Source organism: Cladophialophora carrionii (genome assembly GCF_000365165.1).
Source record: "Cladophialophora carrionii CBS 160.54 unplaced genomic scaffold supercont1.9, whole genome shotgun sequence".
Taxonomy (NCBI): domain Eukaryota; kingdom Fungi; phylum Ascomycota; class Eurotiomycetes; order Chaetothyriales; family Herpotrichiellaceae; genus Cladophialophora; species Cladophialophora carrionii.
In genome coordinates, this window is record NW_008481834.1 from 1065863 (window position 1) to 1088260 (window position 22398).

Here is a 22398-nt window from a genome sequence, read left to right on the forward strand (position 1 = left end):
AACTGCTTTCTCCTCCTCCATGAATCCCGTCGCCATCTGGTAGAAGCACTTTTCTGAATTTGCAATCAATCGTGTAAGCAATGTGAAATCACAGCTAGGCCACACGTGGTACGGAGCGAGCACTCCGTAGCAGGGGTGTGAAAGTGCTCCATACCTGACCTATCTGCTCATATGTCATGGTCGGTCCGCCGTAGGAGTCCTCTTGTGAGCTGTCCTCTTGGCGTTCTTTTCCCTCTATTGTCATTATCGCTGCGTGAAGAGTACGAGTTAACAATTTGCCTAATGATCGGTGAGACCAGCGCGGTCCGATAACTTTCATAGTCATGCTGCAAGTGAAGTGCCCCGAACTGCGGGATACCATTGCTACTTCGTATCTTCGCAGCGGCTGTCTCCTTCATGTGCAACCGTCACGACGCCTCGTGATGGAAAGCAATGCCTGCGGTCGTGCCCCACTCCGGCAATCAACTTTCCAGACGTCGAGGAACGCCACACTCGATCTAGTCCCTTTGGACACCAGGACGGGAAACTTTCCCGCAGTGTCATCGAGGCTCCCGCGTAGACAACCGGTGGGAGACCTCCCCATGCTTGCTGAGCAGTACGTACTCGGCTACGAAGAAAGCTTTCATTGGGTTGTTGCCCTCAAGGCAGGACAACTACCGGCGAATTACCATCTCTGTCCGTCTGGGAAGTAGACATTGATGACTTGGAGGGTAACAAACCCGTATTAAGGACGTTGCATACCATCAAAGATCAGATATGCTGAAAGGGACAGTCCACCAGCAGGGCGGCCTAATTCGGTCTGAGATCTTCCGTAATGCTATCGGTCATTCAAATCTCGCCCTTCTCGGTCTGTAATTGTCGCCCTACACCTGGACTCGACCATCGAAAAAGCGTCGGTGACCTAAAGGATGTTCCCGAAAGCCTCCCGGGCACACAAACCAACCACTTCCAAAGAGCTCTACCCCTGCACAGATACCATTGACCACGGTGAAGAAAGGCATGGTGGCCCATTCATATACGTGGAATGCTTTACCCGGTTCTTCACAATGTAAAGAACCCTTTACAAGCCTTCACTGGTTGCTCAATTGACACCCCATTGCGCCGAGACCTATGCTTCTCCCATCCGCTTTACAGGAGCTTCAAAAGTCCAATATATATATGCAAAACGGTGTCTCCCGCCTATGTCGTGAATTCTTGATACCTGACCTAGTGAGCAAGCTCATCGAGGTCGAGGTAGAGACCTTCGTCGGTAGACGAGGCACGGAAAAGTTACCGGGATCCTCCGCAGTGTGGGCGATTTCATTGGCGGAACAGGCTACGCAAACCGCAATTGTTGAGAGTCTGCAATGAGAGTCACCACGAATTACGGAGTACAGTACCTGGTATCCTTGGAATAAACCTCGCCACAGTACTCTGGTCATGCACGAGCAGTACCCGGGTTTTTCTTACGTCCGAGTGGCCTTGGTTACGCCGAGGAAGCATCCTCATCGGATTCTAGACAACGCTTCTTCTCGCAGTCTGTGAGATTTGCTCATGCTCCGAACCCTCTGAACCTAGCGCTTCCGGACAGCCTGGCGGCGTCGCTTCTGGATGCGGACCAGGCGAGGATGGGGATGTGGCTAGATCAAGGTCGGCAAACACGGGCACTGAGTCCGTGATAGGATATCAAGATGTTGGAGTCGAAAGTGGCAGCAAGTGCAAAGTGAGTGCTTCGAAGCCGATCTAATGTCTATGTCTTGAAACAATCGGAAAGCGCTTGCACGCGCCGCTGCCGTGCTGTAACATTTGCTGCAATCCCGTGCAGAGCTTAACGTAAAAAGCAGGCAGTACCAGCAACTTGCACCTCACACGCCCCCAGCCGCCAAGCTGGTAACTGTGCAACCAAATAACCATGTTTCGTGTTTCCTGTGTTTGCTGTGTGCACGTCGATTGCAAGATTTGCAAGATTCCCACTCCACAGCTTGAAGTAACCGTGGGACCACTCTTCAGCAGAAGAGGGACTGATTTCCTCTGCTGCAATCATTGGACTCTCGCCAGGAATGATGTAGAGGCGATGTCGGTTCAACCTAGCCCATTACAGTTCCCAGTCATCGTCGTCATCGGAGCTGTCCTGCTTGCTGGCCATTTGCGCTTCTTGTCTCTGTCTTTCCTCGCGCTCGAGCTGATTTTGCACACGCGCTTGAATCGGTGGGTTGTAGGCGCCTTGCTTCGCAAAGTTATTCCTGGATCCACGTCCGGAATAGCTAGAGGTGCTACGGGAATCAGAGACCTCGGTGTTGGCGGGAGATTGCGAGCGGACATCCATACCGCCCCAGGCAGATTCACGGTCTTCACCCAAGTAGATTCCGTCACCGTTACTGGATTGTGCTCGAGACTGGACACCAGAACCACTGGCAGATCCAGAGACGGTGCTCAGTGTCGAGCTTGGAGCTGTCTGTCGACGGTGTTCTTCTCGTATGCGTTCTTCTTCAAGGGCATCATCAAGATGGGGAAGACGGTCTTCGATCTCTTGTTGGCAGTTCATGCATTTCTGGTCCTTGTCAGCAGGAGAGCTCTCAATGTTTATCTGCCTCATTGTTCGCTTACGGCATCGTCCGGTTTCTTTCGTTGCTGCTTGGAGAAGAAGCTCAAGTCTTTGGTCAGGCGACAACCAGTGCAGTGGAGCTCCGCTACAGGCTTCGGTGTGCAGCTTGCGCAACGCGGAAGTTCCGCTGGTGGCCCACCTCGACGTTCTCTCGCAAGCGCTGCCTTGTACTTATCCAGTTGGGAGCGGGAGAAGCGGCCTTGAAAGCATTTGACATGGCAAATGGTGCATTCGATCCTGCAGATGATTTTAGCAAGGTGACGGTCTGGTGAATGGAATCTGGCAAGGCGCCTACAATGGTCCCATGTCGACATTGGCGAATCTGGATCCGAAGTCAGCGGGAGGCAGGCGGACAGTATTCATGTTGATTGTTGAGTCGAGGTGAGAGTGAAACGAAATAGAAGAGACAGAGGACAGTTGGGTCAGATGCTGAAGAAGCGGGAAAGAAGAGAATCAAGAAAGGGCTAAACAGGCTTACGACTCCTGCTTTCGTTCCCAGTATGGTCGCTGCTTCTGAGAATTGGTCTTAGACTTCCATGACTTTTGCGACATGGTTCTAGCAGAGGAAGAGGTCGACTAAGAGCGGAAGGGAATTATAGGCGGCAAATCGAGCGCCAAGGCCTCTATCAAAATGTCAGTGAAGGGCGAGCAGCCAGGAGTGAAGTAGCGAGGAAGCATTCAATCGGTTCTACGGAGTACTTCACCCTGAGTTGGGAGCAGGGGCTCATCCAGCTACGATCCGGTCCAGGCCCAGGGTATCAGTCACTTACATGTCTTGTGCTTTGCAAAGTAACCTCTTTGGCCGCTGGGTAAGACCTTGGAGGATGCAATGAGACCGCTTGTTCTGAACTCTCGATCGTGCAGCTTGACTGGCAAGGGAAGTGATGAGTCCTTGTTTGCTGCAAGGCTCAACTTGTAGTTTGTCAAACAGATTCGCCTTGCTGGTACACACCCAAGGACAATGTTCACACCTTGGTGACTAGAAACAGTCTCTCTGTCCGGCAAGAACTATCCACAGCACTTGTTTGCTAATGAAGCTTGTGATATCAACTTGCCTTCAGCGAAGGGATTCAATGCTCACAACCAAGCATACATAAATCCGCAGTTGGAGTTGTGTTCAAATTGGCTTTCTGCAGTTGTTATGCTTCTTGGCATGCAGCAAGCTTCCAGTTGGCCAGATATATACCGTACTTACCAGGTATGTAATCTTCGACTGTCGACACCGATAGCGGCTACATAACCACCGGCAGACGTGTTGCTTTATGTCAACGGCAAGCTAGCTTAATGACAGTCAATGAGCGAGAACGAAGTCGTCAGGCAATAAGAACGTTGTGTCATTCCAAACGTGTGTGGAGGGTTATGGTTTCCCACGTTGAGATAGATTTGGGCTTGAGCAGTGCAGCCAGTGGAGGTCAAACTTGTCACTTCGATCTAGAATAAGATCCACGATTGTATCACGTTTTCAGCAACCGATGGTTTGCCTTTCCGGCCTGCCGAAGACATAATCTATTGATCATAGAATTGCCTTCGCGACAGCATCCTTCAATTAACCAAAGGGGTGAGATTGTTCTCAAGGGTCCAAAACTATCCGATGTACGGGTGCGTTACTGCAATCCGTGGTACCCAGTAATTTTACTTGAGGTTGGCGAGAGCATCAGCCTTCGGGTCGTGTCTCATGACGGTTTCACTCCTCGTGCTTTTGGGCTTCGAGAAAATCGATGTGATCCGCCAGATTAGCGTGCTTGAGGGCCTGGACAAGGGGCATGCCATGACTTCCATGGCTTTTGGCGAGCAAATATCGGTGCGCGATGTTGACACGGTCAGAGTCGGTCAACACGCTTTTGGTGGTGGTCGACCCCAGTCCGGTTCTATCGAAAAGTCGGCGACGGTTGAGGCCAATCGAAAAAGGCTCTGAGATTGGATCAGCGCTTCTGGCCGGCACCAGAAACGCCCCGGTCCTGATGCAAGGTTGCGGCGAGTTGCGACCAGCCACAAATCCAGTCGAGGTCCGCCTAAACCTGTTTTTGGCACTGTCACCAGGAACCGTGTGCTGCTAGCTCAAGGGGCGGATAGGCCGGGTTTTGCGTCTGCTGTTCGGCCACCAGAAACGTGGCAATTTACTGACGGTGTGCTTTTCAATAATTTGGATTCCCAGTTGGGAGCCCTGGGAAGGCTTCGTAATAATGTAGCTTGGCTCATTGGATTCTTACAAGTTGCGCCAGGCAGCAGGCATGCTCATCTGGCCCCAGCAACAGCGTACACAGTACGAGTTACTGCGGACTCCGTACATACCCAGTAGTGAGGGAGATGAGAGCGACGGGCGAATGAGCCTGCTGTCGTGTACGCACTGCAACTTATTATTTTAAATGCTGCACACCGCGTCTGCGACATGGTCTTTTTTGTACGACGGCGAACGATGCGCGCTCTACTCGTTCATTAGTAGTAGTACTTTGGAATCACGAGGCTCTCTCGTGGACAGATTTCGTACTCGGACTCCGTACGAAGTCCCCAAGGTGCTCGAGACCATGGTGACGACAGGTGATGACAAGATGACGATCGAGGATCGACTCGGCAAATGAGGAGCCTCAGACTCCTTCGTCAGCCGGGTCCGCATTGCTTTCAGAACAAGCAGCACGAGCGTCCGGGTTCCTTGTACTCCGAACTGGTAAATGTTGAGTTGCTCGGGGCTGCTCCTTATACTGTGGTGCTGCCGCCTCCGAGCTTGGAAGACGGCCGCCTCCCCAGCAAGCATCCACGACAGCAGTCTTGCGTCTAGATTGAACGACTGGCAGTGCGCCCAGCGTTCACGTGCTCTCGGCGACTGTGCATCCACCTTGGTTTAACGTTCTTTCTGGCCATCGGTGTGATTTTCAGGGGACACAATGATTAGCAATACTATCTGCTTGATGAGAGTATTCTCACGCTCTGACTGCTGCGTTGCTTGTCCGAAAGCAAAATAGGACACAGCACGATCGCTGTTTGGCTGAAGAGTTCCGCATTCCGCGCCCCGTCCGGATGGGCTCAGTGGTTTCTCAGTGCTGGATCTCTGAGGGCTTGGGGCCGGCGGGGCTTACCGCGGCCGTTCAGTGGCCGGAGTTTGACAAGCTGAGCAGCTACCAGGCCAGCCTAGCCACGGTGGTCAGGCACGGCCCCTGCTTCACCTCTCCAACCACACGAGCCCAAACTTTGGCAGACTGCCCTGTGTTTCCGGGAGACTAAACCAGTGTCCAGGAAGCCCTAAAATCAAGGCTTGACTGTTTTAAGCTGTTGCCCTGGTTTGATGCGCCGCGGGCCCCAGATGCCGGATGGAACTCGCGCCTCATAACCTAAAGCCTCGCATCAAGTGCTGACACCACACCAGTACGATCTCGTTTCGCTTGTCCACCACTGTCCTGTCACCTGTCTCTCCCTTTTCAAAACACCGCCGAACAACTCAACCCACTCTCCTTTTGGTCTGCTCGATGTGCAGAAGGAACGAATTTATTTCAGCCCGGTCAGCGCAATTTTCCAATCCTGTGCGCTTTGGGGCATTCGTGCAAGACCAGACTCCGACTTCTCTCCCATCTCCAGCCCCCCTGGCCTTGCCTGCAGAGTCAAGGCGCGCCTCCCACTTCCCAGCAAATTGTCCGAGCGCAGCATCAACGCAGCCGAATGATGCCTGTCACGTCAAACACGTCCCTGCGATACTAGCCTGTGACGAAAGCCCCTCCATTGCATTCAAGAAAGGGGAAGACTTGTCTATCCACTTTCCCAACGCCCCTTGCGGGTCGACTCCGCCAATCGACCCTCCCGTAGCTAGTTCCCCTAGCTGCCTCGAGCGACTTTGCACTGGGTCCTGCTGAGGACTCTGATCCTGATCCGAGCAAGAGCTTCTTGAAGCTCAACCTGGATCCCCATCCCATCTCCCTCCTCATCACAACGTCTGCGTGTGTAGGCCTACCTCGACAAGTACTGAGTATTGCACGACAAGATCGAAGACGACGTCCAGCCTGTCCCGACTGTCTTCCTGAGACAACGTACTAATTCCACCGAAACAACGAAAAGATGACGTGTTAAGTTTCTCAAGAACACCCATCCATGGGCGCAGGGAAGCCACAATAAATACGCCCACACCGTATATCCCACAACCACCGAGGAGGACGGAAAAGGTGCCCTGAGCCAGCCGGAAAACCTGTCGGACAAGATGGCCGTCACGGAGTATAGCCAGAGGCCTGCCTCGTACGCCTTGGTTGCACTGGAGGACCGGTTTGAAGTGATCAAGGACATTGGAGATGGCAGTTTCGGAAGTGTTGCTTTGGCCAGAGTACGGGCGAACGGTGCGAGTGTCGCACGGCGGAACACGATGGTTTGTCCACTTGCACTATTGACTGCGGAAGCTGCTGACACTAATGATTCCAGGTCGCAATCAAAACGATGAAAAAGACCTTTGAATCCTTTGGACCATGCCTCGAGCTTCGCGAAGTCATATTCTTACGGACACTCCCCAATCATGCGCATCTGGTTCCCGCGTTGGATATCTTCTTGGATCCATTCAGCAAGAAACTGCATATTTGCATGGAATACATGGACGGTAACCTTTATCAGTTGATGAAAGCGCGGGAACACAAATGTATGGACGCAAGAAGTGTCAAAAGCATCCTTTACCAGATCCTGTCCGGTCTCGATCACATCCACAACCACAACTTCTTCCACCGCGACATCAAGCCAGAAAACATCCTCGTCTCTACTTCAGCACCTCAGGATTCCCAGTCAACTTTCAGCAGATATTCCTCACTAGTCACTCCGCCTTCTACACCGCCAACTTATTCAATCAAGATCGCCGATTTCGGGTTGGCTCGAGAGACCCACTCCAAATTACCATACACCACCTATGTCTCTACTCGATGGTACCGAGCGCCAGAGGTACTTCTCAGGGCTGGGGAGTACTCTGCTCCTGTGGACATTTGGGCCATTGGAGCGATGGCGGTCGAAATTGCCACTCTGAAGCCTTTGTTTCCGGGGAGCAACGAAGTGGACCAGGTGTGGCGGATCTGTGAAGTTATGGGCAGCCCAGGGAGCTGGTACACGAAAACCGGAAACCGGGTGGGAGGCGGTGAATGGAGAGAAGGGACTAAGCTGGCTCAAAAGCTGTGTTTCTCGTTCCCCAAGGTAATTTGATCTATTCGAATGCTTGTCGCCATGCTAACTAGTTACAGATGGCTCCTCACGCCATGGAAACTATTCTACAGCCTCCACAGTGGCCCTTGGCCTTCAGCAACTTCGTCACGTGGTGTTTGATGTGGGATCCCAAGAATCGTCCAACATCGAAGCAAGCAATGGACCACGAGTTCTTTGTCGACGCTGTTGATCCTCTCAGGCCCAAGTCATCATCACGGCTGCTCGGCCGGAAGCACTCGGATTTGATTTTCAGATCAAAGGACGTGGCCGACACCCCAACCATCACTTCGAAGCCCTCCTGGTTCCGGAGATCCCTCATTGCTCGTGAAAGCGCCCCCGCCGTGCCTCAACACACTCCCGAGCCGAAGGCGGTGCAGCAAGAACCAGAAGGACTTGTCAGCAGACTTCGACCTCAAGCGAGTAAGCGTGCGACGTGGACCAATGGCACCAACTCTAACGGCGCTGCACCAATGCCAATACTGCCTTCAATCCGCCCTATCTCACCACTGCCCAACGCCGTCACCGCACAGGCAAGCTCTACATATGTGTCTTCCAGCGAGTCGAAGCACGAATCCAAACCGGCCGAAGAGAAATCGAAGAAGATTGGTCGGCAGTTGTCCATCAACTCACACGGTAATCATTACGCCGATCTCCACCGCCAGGAGGCCGAGCGGGCACTCAACGCCAACAGCGGCCTCGTGTCACCACCCAGTGGTCAGAAGGAGAGCTTCTTCTCACATCTGCGCAAGCGGGCGAGGCGCTTCTCTGGACGGCACGGACTGGCGTCACCCAGCGGTGACGATGTCGAGGCAAATGCGGCCAACGTCCCATGGTCTAACAGATCGTCGCTCATGGTCGACAGCGCCATTCCCGAAGTCAACCACGATTTCTCCGACCTTGACAAGATCTTACAAAATGTGAGATACAGTCTTGATCGTGCCGAACCAGAGATGGGACACAGGAAGTCGTCGACAGAGGTGACCTCCAACCAAGGGTCTCTGAAGAGGACGCATTCAGTCCCGAGATCACAAGGGAGCCGGTCCAGCGAGAATCTGGCACAAGTCCCGGCTCCCACGAATAACCGCATCTCGCGTCGTCCTATCGCAATCAATCAGTACGAGACGCCTGAAGAAGCGGATGAGTTGCTTGATGAAGCCTTGCGCTCAGCTCAGCGGGCGGTGCGGCGACTTGACCAGAAGGGCTATCCCAAAGACCAGGCACAGCGACACGCATTGGCACAGAAAGACTACAACAGGCAGTCATTACCACAGATCCCGAGCAACCCGGCTTTGCACGGTGCCTACCTCACGCCATCGCCTTCGGCGAAGAGGGACGGTGTGCACTTCAACTCAAACACCACTTCCACAGTTCAGCCGCTGAACATCACCAAGAAGCGCAGTGAACATGACCATGTACCTTCCCACTGGCCTACGCCGCCATACGAGGAGAACGATTGGGCATCTGCAGCTGCCAACAGCATTTTGGCAACAGGCCAGATGTATCGATAAACGATGATTGCTATCCACCAGCCAACTCACCACACTCCTTGAGACCCCAAAAGTACCTGTTCTGACCATCTTAGCACGATATACTCTGCCTGATATCCTGTACGAAAAGAGGAGGAGTGTATCCTATGACAGCAAATTTATGAGCGATATATGTTTGGCGGCGTTGTGAACAGAATGTGGGAACAAGCTGCACCAAGCGCTGCCAAGCGCTGCCTGCTTCCCCGGATCAGTCCGCGACAGGTGCGGCTTTCGATTCTTACACCCCGGAAATGGGCTCACTTGCATTGGGAACGCATTGTTTTGGGTCAGTGGTGTTTCGGGAGAGTTGGTTTCGGACGACGAATTATTTGCTTTGTATGAGGTTGCATTTTGGGATTGCCAAGGTGCTGGCATTGTCAGCTAAGACAGCGACAGACTTTTTCCTTTGTTAACCGCCCTTGGAGGTGAGAGGCTGTACAGCTAGATACCATATGTATGGACAGGACGTGGTCTATGGATTATTGTGGTGTTGGAATTGGTATTTGGTGGTCGGTGTCCAAGACCATGACTGGATTCGCGGTTTCCAGATTGACAGAGATAGCTTGTGAGCAATCAATGCGATATTGGATCACACTGATATTTGTCTCTAAGTGGTCTGGATCTTTCGAGGCCGTGTGTCTTGCTTTACCCGTGTCAGCAGCGTGGCCGCTTCACAAGTGGTGCGAGTCAGATGGCTATGGCGCTATTTCACGAGCAGGTGTCAAGTACCCTGGATGAAGCTGGCAGGTTGCTATGATGGCGACTTGGAGCTGAAGAATGCCACAGACGTGTCACGGCGTGCTGGAATACAGTTGTGCATAGTCTAATCTGACGGAGGTTGACGTGAGAACGGACTCTGTCATTCTGCTCTGATCGGTGATAGATGTCCGGGTGGCAATTCAAGCATGAGTCGAGCAATGGCCATCATGCCAGGTAATCGTTGAGATCCAGGCTGGCCAAAAGATCCATGCTGCGAGTCCTCATCATCAGGCTGTCTTTAATGTGTACCCAATAGTCTGAGGCTGGACGAGATGAACGAGGTAATTACTTCGAGTGTTTTTTGTAGCTGACTAATTCCGGAGTAGTTAGCGTGCCTTTCCAGTAGTGGAAACGAGCCCGGGTATTTCCGTCTTGGCGAGATTTCAATTGGTTCATCCTCATTGCGCATATTGCGACCTTGGAGGATCAGAGGACCAGGACGAGAACGAGAAACGAGAACGAGTACCAACAACCCTTCCTTGGTCGAGACAGCTCGCCACGATGAGCGCTCTACCAGGGGCACACCCATCGAGGGCATTTCTGAGCGGAACGATGTCTCCCTTGTCGATGTGTCGACAATGTCTCCGCAACACCGTCATCCGCAGCCAGCATCAATATCAGCATGCTCGGCCTCGAATCAGCATAACCACCGCCCGTCGCGCCGCCTCCACAAACAGCGGCAAACCCATCGTTCTGGAACAACCAGATAAATTCCGCCCGCCGTCACATCCCGCGCGATTGAACCGTCCGCGAAGGCCAACGGCCGCGTATAACCAGGGGACGACCTCGGAAGAGAAGGCGAGGCAGCAGCACAGGTCGTACCCGCACATGTTCCCCAACCAAGGCACATTCATGCATTGGTTTCTGACGGATCGGAAGATTCATCTATGGATTACAATGGTGAGTCCAGTAGTCCCACAGCGAATGAGTCGTGTTGGGGGAGAAGGAGAGGCCGTAAGACGGGGACGCAAAAGAAAAGCACCCAAAATGGCACAATCTCCTCGTTCACGCAGATCCACGACCTGGCTAGATAGCTAGCTCGCCCTGCAGATAGCTTTACTTGCTTCACGACGACTGATATTTATCCCCCCTGCGTGGGGGGCATGTAGGGCACCCTCACCATCCTGGCGTGCATCACCATGACGCAGTCGTTCGTGCGCACGTCGCCCTACGCGCATCTCCTGCCCTCGCTCTCGTCCTTCCCGCTGCACCCGATCGAATACATCTCGGAGACGCTGTCGGTGCTGCGCCTGCACATCGAGTACGAGACGCAGCGGACGAACGAGTCACGACAGCAGAAGATCCTGGACGCGCAGAAACGCCGACTGTACCGTCGTGCGCACGGCCTCGAGGATCTCAACGCCGACGAAGACCAGGGCATCGACGTGCGCGGCCTGGTGCCCTGGGACGACGGGCTCACGAACAAGGAGCGCACTCAAGGCGGGAGGGAGATCGTCTTGACCGGTGCGGACATGATCAAGCTGGGCATGCAGCCCGGCGAGCACCAGATCGAGTTCATGAAGAGACTGGAGTCGCAGGGCGACAGGTTGAGGAGGGTCAAGGAAAGGGGCGTGGATGCCGTGCTGAGGGAGGAGCAGGAGGCCGCGACGAGGGGGAGAGCTGCGACCGGCCTGGCTGCTGCCGCCGAGGGCGAGTCATTACCTGGTCAAGATCCCGGACAGGAATCCCAGCCTCAGGCCCAACCGGAGAAGAGGCGGAGGAAATTGTGGTTGGGCATCTGGTGATGGGTACTACAATTTGACAGGTACTTTGCTGGGCGCGTCGAGTCGAGCTGGCTGCCACGCTGCCTGCAATGGACATACTCGTACTGTATTCCATATGCTTGCTCTTATGTGCATGTGATCTGAGACACAAACACACATGGATACAGTTTGATACGGGTAGCAGAACCAGTACCAGTATCTTGACAGAGAGCGTCAGTACTGCGCGCGAGGCGTGACTGTGTCAGTCAAATGCAAGTCGACTTCCCTTTTTGCCATTCACAAGGTTTGCAATTGCAAGCCGCAGTTTGTGAGGCTCATCTTTACGACTGTATATACGTGCACTACATATCTCTATGTTGAGTGCATATATGTTTATATGTGTGTATATGCGTGACCTGTATTCCTCGCACCGTAGGTACTGCCCCCTGCGCACGAGCGGTTGAGGTATGCACCGAGTGTGCTCGGTCTTTTTAAGTCCAAATTCGGAGCTCTTTCCTGTGGCGACGGAGGAGATGGTTCGGTTCCGGTGAGGAGGTTTCGTCTTTCTTTCTCTTTTCTTTCTCTTTTCTTTCGTTCTGCTTGGTATCAACTAATTACACCAAGCAACGGACTGACAGATTAGGTATCGAACCTGCCGGCCCACCAGGACTGCGAAGGTAGATTGCACAATCGTGATGCTGTGGCGGTTTGGTAGACCGGTCGCGTCTGGCAATTGTTTTGCTGCTCACTGAGTATTGTGGAAGTCGTTGTCGGACTGAGCTGCCTGGGCCTCTAGTGGATGAGGTCGCGTGAGAGGCAGTACAACCCTATGGCAGTTCGAAAGCGGCCATCCATGTCGTTAGGATGGTATTCGTGGCTTGTGGCACTGGATTCCGCGGGTTCATTCGGCAAGTTTGTCTGCTAGACACGTACTCTCACCACTGTTCAGTGAGGCTTGTAAGACCCGATCCCCTTGCAAGGCTGAGCGGTGCTGAGCGGTGGACTGAGTGGGAAACTCTCTGCGTTCAGCTTGCAAGCACGGTTTGGCGACAAAGCCACTGTCGGCCCAATCTGTAGGACGCACAAGCCCTAGGACTCCTCATGAATCATATGTCCCATTCGCCCAATCTTAGTCTCGAGGTATTTCTCGATCTCGGCCCCTCTGACCCCTTTGATTCCGCCCGTTCGCCAGGCAATGGGTATCATGGGCACCCTTTCTCTGACCCGGACTTCTTTACCGGGTCCTTCAACTGCTCTCACTTTGTCGGGATTGTTGGTTAGAAGCCTGATCCCCCGTTCGCTCTCTGGCTTTTCCGCATCGCTATCCGTTCCCAGCCCAAGATCTTGCAGAATAGCAGTCGCAAGACCATAGGTTCTTGCGTCGGCGGGATGTCTGAGTAACAGATTTGCTTCTACTGTATCGTTTCCCAGATCTTGAAGGTTGTACGCTTTTAATTTAGAAGCCAGGCCGATGCCACGGCCTTCTTGGCGAAGATAAACTATGACGCCGCCGGTGGAATTTCGAAGAGACATGAGTCGAGCTGCTTCGTCCAGCTGTTCGCCGCAATCGCAGCGGGCTGACCAGGCAGTTTCGCCCGTGTAGCATTCGGAGTGGATGCGGACGAGGGGTGCCTTGCCGGCCGAGGACGTTGTTATAAGTGTATTTTCGAGGAGAGTGTTCAGACTGGCAGGAGACTGATGATTTGCCGGTTGTTCGGCGTTTTGTTCGTCCTTGGCTGGCGGAGGCTGAACGGCAGCACTCAAGGCCTCAGAAGGGACCTCAAGGACCCCGTCTTCAGGGAGGGTGGTCACATTCTTCAGCGCCGAACCGCTTCGTAGCCGCTTGGTATGTGGTCGTTTATTCTGCTCGGAAGGGTCGATCCTCGAACTCGTACGTCCCGGTCGTAGTCGTCCCACGTAGGCTCCCCGAATCATACGATCCATCTCTGTCTCCCCGGGCTTCTCGGCATCGAGACTCCGACTCCGAATGCCGTTGCCAAACACAATTGCCAAATGCTCCTTGTTGTCGGAGTCATTTTGGTACAGATGCAGGAACATCTCGGCGCCGGAGGTTGTGGGTATCCTCGCACGTACTAGACACTCCACGTGTGGTAGCTTCTCGACCAGGCGAGGTTGCTTGACGGACGGGTCGTCGAGCGAGGTGTCAACAGGAATGGATTTGGGCTCAACATGGAGATGGCGAGAGGGTGTGCCTGCGCCCGGTGTTGCTGGTGGAGTAAAGGCCGGGGAGACGAGATTATTCGGAAGGCCGGGGGTGGGAGCGCCGCCATCGTCGAGGTCAGACCAGTTGGCCAAGTATGCTGTCGACGGTCGGGCGACGGGAGATATGACGGGGGAGGCGTGGGAGGGGTAGTCGGCGGTGGTGCGAGCCATGGTGGCCCGGAGTCGTATAGGCGAAGAGGACCAGGTCTATATCCCAAGGGGTGTCATGGCGACTGTAGCCAGGAGTACGAGCACACAATCCAGGCACAAGCGGACTGAAATCGTCGAGGACGGAAGAGGGGAGAAATGGGTGGATGGTAAGTGGTAGATGTTAATATGGTAAATGGTAAATGGCTGATGAAATGTCCCGGTGCCGCAGCCGCCGCTTCCACCACGTCGACCACCTCGGCCCTGCCTCCGCACTTTGCCAATTCTTCTCTGCTGCTGCTTGGTCAGTCGGCGCGGAGCATTGGGTAAGCACCAACACCAGACGATAGCATCTCGGTCGAAAGAATGCCTGCCTCGAAACGAGACGCCCTCCTCGCCGCGTCTCAAGCATTCTGCAGCTCGTTCGCCAACAAGGAGGCGCCAGCGAACGTCCTCAGCCATTTCTCATCTTCCGATGACGTGCTGGCCGTGGAACATGGTCTGCCTCAATTGGCACCGTTCCTGGGCCGTGACTTTCGAGGACAAGCAGGCTTGGAGGCCTACTTTCAACTTCTGTCTTCGCACTTGAAGTATGAGGACATGAAGTTCAGCAACTTCGTCGTCGACGCCGAGGTGTCCAAGGTATCGGTGCGAGGCGAAGCAATCTTCACCTGGATCAGCACAGGGCAATCGTGGGACGAAGTCTTCACCTATGTGCTCGAGTTCGACCAGGAGAACCGGGTCTTGGTCTACGAGGTTTGGGCCGGTGAGTGCAGACAGTACGCTCAGAACTCCTACGCTAACCACAGATCAGATAGTGGTGCCGCCTATCTAGCCAGCGAGGCCCAACTTAATCAATAGACGATTCAGTCCTCCGACCCATCGTCCCTATCGTGATTCTGACTCGCAGAAGACGCAACTGCCTAGCTTGCAGGGGTCTTCCTCCTGGAATCCCCTCGCGCTGGATCTGGTGCGCTCCCCTGGCCGCTCATTCAGTTCTTCGGCTTGCTGTCTTTCGGCTTGTTGTCCTTGTTGTCCTTGTTCTCGAAGACGAAACGGCCTTCCACAGTCTGCAGCCCCTGGTCGTCGTCGTCAAAGCTCAGGCTGTAGTTAGGTTTCTTGAAACTCTGCACTGTGGCTTTGTAGAATGTGTCAGTATAGGGATACTTGGCGTACACACTCGTGCCGTCCTTGAAATATTGGAAGGTCGGGTTGTCTTTCGGGATGGGCAGAAGATTCTTAGCAAGGACCCGCCGCGAGGTTGGCTTGCCCGACGAGGCATCGACCTCTGGGTCCCTCACGTCGTATTGAACGCTGCAGCTTCATCAGAATCGTTACCCGACGGTACTGGATTGTCTTAACTCACGGCTTTCTGTCCTGTAGCACCTTCTTGATGATGACGTGGATGCCCACGCCTTCGAGTTCATCTTGCGCCTTTTGGTCCTTGGTGTCTTTGGGAATCTTGAGGTCCGGGTATTTGTAAAAGACTTCCACTTCAGGCTTCAGCTGCCCCGTCCTTTCGGCCTGAAGTCCCACGTTTGTCTCAACGCTGTCGTCCCTGATGGCTGATGGTGCTCGATTCTGGCTCGCTGTACTTGAGCTACGTTGGGATGTCCCCTTGACTCGTTTCATCAACTCCGAGCGCCCGTCTCCTGGGCTAGGCCCCGGTGAATCCACCGCATCAGGGTCGATATTGGATCTCTGCTGCTTCCGCACCTTGGACTGGCCATTCCGCGGTGCGGGTTCGTCGCTCGTCTTGAGAGTCTTCAGGATAGCGAGATTGCTGATAAAGTCTTCTTCCTCCTGCACCTTTCGCTCCAGCTCCGCGTAACGAAGCATCTCCCTATAAAGTTGATCCAGGCGCTGCAGTTGGTCGGAGGTACCTGTATCCAGTTGATCAGGCGAATCAAAAACAGTGTTGCAGTAGTGCCACTCACGTCCGTTGGCCTTCATCTCGCCTTCGAGAGCCATAATATCATCCCCAAGGTCCTTTTGCTTGTCATTATATTCTTTGACCTTTCGGAGACTCTCAAGGGTCCGGTTGAGCAGATCGTTTTCAAGGACTTCTGTGCCATCGCGGCCAGTCGTGCCCCGGCCCGCTCTGGGGCGAGATGACATGTTTAGATGCGACAAATGGCTAGTTTTAACAATAGTATACGTGGTCATACGAAATGTTTAAGAGACACCCCCGCTGTAAAGTCTCGGTCCATACATGCAGCAAGAGGGCGACCAAGACTCATAGTTGTGTCCTCAACCAAGTGGACTAGAAGCAGCCATGGCCGTTACGGTGCCAGAGCCACTCACAGCCACTCAAAGGATGATGGAACTGCGCTCGAGGCAGAACCAGCCACCGGAATGTCTACAGCGGGCGGTTTCAGCACAGGCGCAAGTTCGTATGACGGCGAGCGGACCGCTTTCCCGCTCCTCTTGGTCACTGATGCCTCAGTCGATATTTCTCGGTCCCTGACCAACCACGTTTCCACGAATCTACACCTGCCACTGCTGCGAAAGCCTCCATTTCCACTGGATCTCAAGCCACTTTCATCCTCTTCACCGCCATCTTGATCTTTTCTTCTTCCTCTCGAGATTGGTTTCTTAGTTAAAACGTCCTCGTCCCAAAGTCCGACTGAGTGTGCGCACACCCTTCACCTTGACAGGTTCTCAGTATTACAGCCAGAATCCAGACATCATGCAAGTACCCCTGCTTCGCCTGCAATGCGGTAAGTGTCGTATTATGGCGTGGTAATCTATGAATGTTGACCTTGTCAAGGCTGTAACAGCTACGACTGGGGCAAGAAGGGAAAGGACTCTGCAGCCGCCAGATACGCTGCTGCAACGCCCTCAGACAGCTTCACCGTGCAGGATGATAAGCCTTACGCTGAGCTATGGATGGGCACCCACCCGTCATTGCCTTCCAAGGATCTCACCACCGGCCGGTCACTACTTGACCTCGTTTCAGACAACCAGGCATTGATGGGAAGCGACATCACCGAGAAGTACAACAAGAAACTGCCGTTTCTCTTCAAGGTCCTGTCCATCAACAAAGCCTTGTCGATCCAGGCTCATCCCAATAAGAAACTCGCCGAGAAGCTCCATGCAAAGGACCCGAAGAACTACCCAGATGATAACCACAAACCTGAGATGACCCTGGCCATCACTCCCTTCGAAGGTCTCTGCGGCTTCCGGCCTCTCAAGGAAATCGCTCATTTCCTCTCCACCATCCCGCCTCTCCGCGAATTGGTCGGCGAAAATGAAGCCAAAGGTCTTGAAGAGATCGCCAACGATCCATCGCCATCTGAAGCCGAGGCCAAATCCCGCCTGAGATCGGCATTCAGCTCGCTCATGAAATCTTCCAAAGAGGAAGTCGCTGAGAAGTCGCACGCTCTCCTAGACCTGGCGAAGCAAGGTTCCATCTCCCCGGGACCCAGCGTGAACACCTCCGAGGAACTCTGCGAACTCGTCCAGCGCTGTAACAGCCAGTTTCCCGAAGACATCGGCCTCTTCGTGCTCTTTTTCTTGAACTTCGTCAGGTTGCAGCCAGGACAAGCCATGTACCTGAAAGCAGACGACATTCATGCATACATCTCCGGCGATATCATTGAATGTATGGCCAGCAGCGACAATGTCATCCGCGCGGGCTTCACCCCGAAATTCCAGGACGTGAACACACTGACGGATATTCTGACATATGACCATAACCCACCCGAGCAACAACTCCTCCAGCCGGTTGATTACCCATACGTCACTCTGAATGACAAGGCGTACAGCTCGAACAGTGAATCTCTACTCTATGACCCACCCATTGAAGAATTCAGCGTGGTGCGCACAGTGCTCAAGAAAGAAGGCGCTAAGGCCACGTTCGAAGGTCTCGCCGGACCGAGCATCATCATCTGCACGAGTGGCGAAGGCACCATCAGCGTGGGACCCAAAAAGGAAGACTTCAAGGAAGGTTGGGTGTATTTTGTGGGTGCGACAGCCGAATTGGTGGTGGAGAGCAGTGCCAAGGAGATGGTTACATTCAGAGCCTTCTGCGAGATTGGGGACGCGGCGAAGCACAATGGGACGCATTGACTAGTCGAACCGAAAGGTATGAATAGTCGATTGTGAGGATAGCTCGATGCCAGCGACCGAGGTAATGACACTTTATGCAAGCGACGATGTCAGAAAATGAGCGGCTTCAGTGGCAGTACCAGAGAGCCAGGCTTTGGAGACAGCCAATGCTTGAACAGATCGATGCCAGGTAGATAGAGTGAGTGAGAACGCCTGGGATGGGTGAGATTCCACCCTCGCAACATAGATACTGTAGATGGCCTTGGTTTGATTCTCAGGCAACCTCATCCCGTGAAACGAGGCCCCAGCAACGGCACTGTATCGTCACTTCTATGTGAGCTAATTCGCGAAATCGGATAGTGTCACACCAACCTCTGGCGGAGCTAGGCAAAAGAGACGTCGTAGTGCGCTAATAGGATCATCAAGTGGCAGTCAAGTCAGTCGCCCGATTTGTAAGCCTGTCGTCCTGTCCAGTTCGAAGTAAGCGACTTTTTCTCACCTTTGCTATTCACCAACCAGACCGACGGGCTTGGTAGACACAGAGACATATAAAAGGTGGTCAGCGTAATTAATGCCGGCATTGGGCCAGAGAGTCGTCCATCGATTCAAGAGGTGACAATAAAATTCTGGTGGCGCTGATTTCCGCCCACATATTGCTCCCCTCCCCCATACAGTAATTAATTACTACCGTACTCAGTGGGAGCCTCCTCAACACAACCACCACAATGGCTCCAGTCCGTGTGGGCATCGTAGGCCTGTCGGCAAAACAAGGCGCCTGGGCGACGTTGGCTCATCTGCCTCGACTCGCCAAATCTCCCAACTACGAAATCGTGGCCTTGTGCAACTCGTCGATAGAATCGACCAAGGCGGCGATCAAGGCACATAATCTGCCCGAGACGACCAAGGCGTACGACACGTACGAGGCTTTGGCAGCGGACCCGGACGTCGATCTCTACGTGGTCTCGACCCGAGCGGACACGCACTATGATGTCGCCATGCCAGCCCTCAAGGCCGGCAGGAATGTCTTTGTCGAGTGGCCGCTCGCCGCGACCACGGCACAAGCAAAGGAGATGGCGGCCGTTGCCAAGGAGAACAAGGTCAAAACCATGATCGGGCTTCAGGGCCGCATGTCACCGAGTGTGAACAAGGTCAAAGAACTGGTTGACTCGGGCGCTCTGGGTGAAATCCACAGTGTGAACTACCAGGGTGCCATTCACGTGTGGCAGAACAACGCGGCGAGCGACCGATATCACTACTTCATGGAACGCAGGGTCGGCGGCAATTTGCTGACCATCTACGGAGGCCACGTTCTCGACTCGATACTGTACGCGCTGGGAGAGTTGAAGGCCGGCAGCTACACGCCGCTGGCAGTCAACCTCCGGCGGAAAATGCATCTCATGAAGCCCGACGGGTCGCTGTCGGAGGAGCTCTACGACAAGAACACGCCCGACCAGATCCTGCTGCAGGGGCGGCTTGACCGGCATCCGTCTGCGGTGTTCAGCTTCCACCTCCGAGCTGGAGACAGGTTTATTGGCTCCCCTGGCTCGACCTGGCGGATATATGGCACCAAGGGAGAATTGGCCGTCGAGTTTGCGAGCGCTGGACCGCAAATGGCCAAGGCTTTAAGCATTCGGTTCTCCAACGCTGAGAAGGGCGAGATCGAGGAATTTGTCACGGACGAGGGTGGTGAAGAATGGACCGCGCTGCCAACCCAGGGACAGAATATCGGCCGGCTGTATGAAGCTTATGCAACTGGGCAGCCTTACGCAGACTTTGACCTTGCCGTGAAGAGACATGAGCTCATTGACGAATTCTGGGCCACGATGGAGTAGTGTGCTAAGTCCGGGGGATGATGCGGGATGGCAGAGCATGGGCTCGTACGAGGTACAAGTGTTCGTAGATCCTCGTGTGGCATCTGTGGCGCAAACTAGATCTCGACTGGCTTCTCCAACGGTTCTGGTGCGACGCTGTGCTGTGCTGCGTTGCGCTGTGTTACTGCTCTGGGTTAAGCAAACGATACCAGACCATGGAGTGATGCAGGCTGCACGGTCATGGTCATGGTACGCATACCCGGGCTCGACCTCTGACGTCTACTGTGTAGAGGCTGCCGCTGCTCCGAATGTGTCGACGACGTCATCGCCACCTGCTCGGCTAGATAGAGCTTGTATTCTTTGCCTGCCATCTGTGTTGGAGCCTGTGGGAGTCGCAGCAAGGACGTCACAGACAAAGCCGGCCATGTCTGCATCGCATTTCAGGTCAGGTACCCACAGATACAAGAATGACAGGCAGATAGATCTATTTCAAGACCGGAAGAAAGAACGCAGAGATTAAATTCTGAAATTGGCGCAGCTGGATGAGACCATGCTGTTCCGATTGCTCCTCGTGCGCTGAGTGATTGCGGCCCCGAAAACTGCCGATGACAACAGGGCCCATGTGATTCGTCGGGTCGCCTGGGCAGAACCAGAAAGAGCCCCAAGAGCCGGGCGGAAGACGAGCGAGCGAGTGCTGAAAGTGGATTCGATCCTGGTCATTCATCGGCGTCACAGACCTTTTTCTGGTCTTTGTTCCCCTTCAACTTTTTTGCTTCAGTCTCTTTTGCCATCTACGCCTGCAACAACTGCTTAAGCTATCTCATACACGAGAGCTCCCTCATTCGTATCCATACTACCACCTTTATTACCCCAGCTTCTTTCATCACATCAGAATGGGCAAGGACGACGGTTTCAAGGAAGGTGAGTGTCTCCTGCTCCACTGGCCTTCGCAGCTTCGCAACAGCTTCACTTGATGCTTTCATCACTCGAAAACGGGAGGGGAGAAGGACGGTGTGTCACTGTCACGATCACGCCACTCGCGCACGACAGCGTGTATCTGTTTCATGGCCGCGTCGACTTGGGCGACGCGCTCAACCAGCCGTCACGCCACCCTCCCTGCTCTACCGTAACCATCGATGAGATATTCCGCTGCCGTATATCTAAGCTCGAAACCATGGTTTGGGGCTACTTCGCATATCTCCCTCAAGAGCTTGACGAGCTCGAATCGATGTCAGGAAAGCAAGCAAAGGAAGCTGTTGCGGAACAGGCTGCAAAGCAAGAGCGGCGAGAAGAGACATGGGACACAAGCTCACATTCATTTACTGCAGGTGACGCAAAGAAGGGTGCCAACTTGTTCAAGACAAGATGCGCACAATGCCACACCGTCGTTGAATCAGAGGGCAACAAGATCGGCCCCAACCTGCACGGTCTCTTCGGTCGCAAGACCGGCTCCGTCGAGGGTTTCTCATATACAGATGCAAACAAGTCAAAAGGCATCACGTGGAAGGAAGACACTTTGGTGAGTTTCCTACTTGTCTCAGATCGCTCTTGCCTGTTGTCTAACCTGTGATTAGTTCGAGTACCTCGAGAACCCCAAGAAGTACATCCCGGGCACCAAGATGGCTTTCGGTGGTCTGAAGAAAGGCAAGGACAGGAACGATCTGATCACCTGGTTGCGTGAAGAGACCAAGTAGACATCATCTGGATCTACTCGCGCCTCAGCTTCTTCGCTCCGCGCACATTTCGACGTTCCTCGGGATCATCGGCTGCTTGTATCATCAAGAACGGCGAGGCGCACATTTACCTAATTTGACGGTTGGACTTGCATAGCAATTACGCTACGACTGGATGGGAAGCCGGAGAAGCCGGTAGACGAAGCTCCTTGTACATAAAAATCCTCCTGTTACCTGGTCCTTTGAAGCCGTACCTGCATTTTTCTCACGCGAGGACTGGCAGAGCTAAGCTGTGGAGGCTCCATATCAATCATCTCTTCTCCGCTGCGTTATCCGTCGATCAGAGAACCGTGAAAACACGACGCTGCTCGTGACCAGTTGTCTTTCCTCCCATGACTCTTTTCACAGTTTACGGAGTACTCGCTGATAAGCAATTCGCCCTCCGGAAGCGTCTCACAGCCTCCAATAAGGGTGACCCGTTGCAGCACTGGCAGACAGCGGTACATGCAGCAAGGAACGCAGCCCCTTGCATCAAGCATCCTGGTCTTGACCCTTTTCTGCCGTTTGATTGGTCGCGAACTTCCCCTCTCAACCACGACACCACGGTTGCCAGCTGTCCCAGCCTCCAGACTTTCCCTTCCGTTTCCTCTCTGTTGCAAACTTAGCTGGTGCCCGCTAGCCGTGCGAGGCGAGAAGCACGCTGCTCGTCCGTGTGCCTCGATGATCGCGTTCTGAGAAGAGGCTGGGCTTGCAGCACATCCCGCA

The 22398-nt window shown here is 53.9% G+C and overlaps 9 protein-coding genes across 9 annotated transcripts; 6 read left to right on the plus strand and 3 right to left on the minus strand.

Annotated features, from left to right (window-relative positions):
• Positions 1-2074: 2074 nt before the first annotated feature.
• On the minus strand, positions 2075-3136 carry G647_09462 (uncharacterized protein; the record flags this gene model as incomplete). The annotated part of the gene is made up of 4 exons (XM_008733765.1): positions 2075-2530; positions 2587-2821; positions 2880-2906; positions 3063-3136. 4 exons carry the CDS (start codon positions 3134-3136, stop codon positions 2075-2077), a joined length of 792 nt encoding a protein of 263 aa, XP_008731987.1.
• Positions 3137-6767: 3631 nt separating this feature from the next.
• On the plus strand, positions 6768-9249 carry G647_09463 (uncharacterized protein; the record flags this gene model as incomplete). The annotated part of the gene is made up of 3 exons (XM_008733766.1): positions 6768-6929; positions 6983-7732; positions 7780-9249. 3 exons carry the CDS (start codon positions 6768-6770, stop codon positions 9247-9249), a joined length of 2382 nt encoding a protein of 793 aa, XP_008731988.1.
• Positions 9250-10578: 1329 nt separating this feature from the next.
• Positions 10579-11771, plus strand: G647_09464 (uncharacterized protein; the record flags this gene model as incomplete). The annotated part of the gene is made up of 3 exons (XM_008733767.1): positions 10579-10926; positions 11136-11597; positions 11682-11771. The coding sequence occupies 3 exons, from the start codon at positions 10579-10581 to the stop codon at positions 11769-11771; spliced, it is 900 nt and encodes a 299-aa protein (XP_008731989.1).
• A 1047-nt stretch (positions 11772-12818) lies between these two features.
• G647_09465 (GTP cyclohydrolase II) lies at positions 12819-14123 on the minus strand (the record flags this gene model as incomplete). The annotated part of the gene is made up of 1 exon (XM_008733768.1): positions 12819-14123. The coding sequence occupies one exon, from the start codon at positions 14121-14123 to the stop codon at positions 12819-12821; it is 1305 nt and encodes a 434-aa protein (XP_008731990.1).
• A 342-nt stretch (positions 14124-14465) lies between these two features.
• Positions 14466-14960, plus strand: G647_09466 (uncharacterized protein; the record flags this gene model as incomplete). Its single annotated transcript, XM_008733769.1, has 2 exons — positions 14466-14865; positions 14914-14960. The coding sequence occupies 2 exons, from the start codon at positions 14466-14468 to the stop codon at positions 14958-14960; spliced, it is 447 nt and encodes a 148-aa protein (XP_008731991.1).
• Positions 14961-15091: 131 nt separating this feature from the next.
• Positions 15092-16217, minus strand: G647_09467 (uncharacterized protein; the record flags this gene model as incomplete). Its single annotated transcript, XM_008733770.1, has 3 exons — positions 15092-15413; positions 15466-15982; positions 16037-16217. 3 exons carry the CDS (start codon positions 16215-16217, stop codon positions 15092-15094), a joined length of 1020 nt encoding a protein of 339 aa, XP_008731992.1.
• Positions 16218-16788: 571 nt separating this feature from the next.
• G647_09468 (mannose-6-phosphate isomerase, class I) lies at positions 16789-18170 on the plus strand (the record flags this gene model as incomplete). The annotated part of the gene is made up of 2 exons (XM_008733771.1): positions 16789-16819; positions 16870-18170. 2 exons carry the CDS (start codon positions 16789-16791, stop codon positions 18168-18170), a joined length of 1332 nt encoding a protein of 443 aa, XP_008731993.1.
• Positions 18171-18874: 704 nt separating this feature from the next.
• G647_09469 (uncharacterized protein) lies at positions 18875-19981 on the plus strand (the record flags this gene model as incomplete). The annotated part of the gene is made up of 1 exon (XM_008733772.1): positions 18875-19981. One exon carries the CDS (start codon positions 18875-18877, stop codon positions 19979-19981), a length of 1107 nt encoding a protein of 368 aa, XP_008731994.1.
• Positions 19982-21134: 1153 nt separating this feature from the next.
• On the plus strand, positions 21135-21654 carry G647_09470 (cytochrome c; the record flags this gene model as incomplete). Its single annotated transcript, XM_008733773.1, has 2 exons — positions 21135-21479; positions 21535-21654. The coding sequence occupies 2 exons, from the start codon at positions 21135-21137 to the stop codon at positions 21652-21654; spliced, it is 465 nt and encodes a 154-aa protein (XP_008731995.1).
• Positions 21655-22398: the final 744 nt, after the last annotated feature.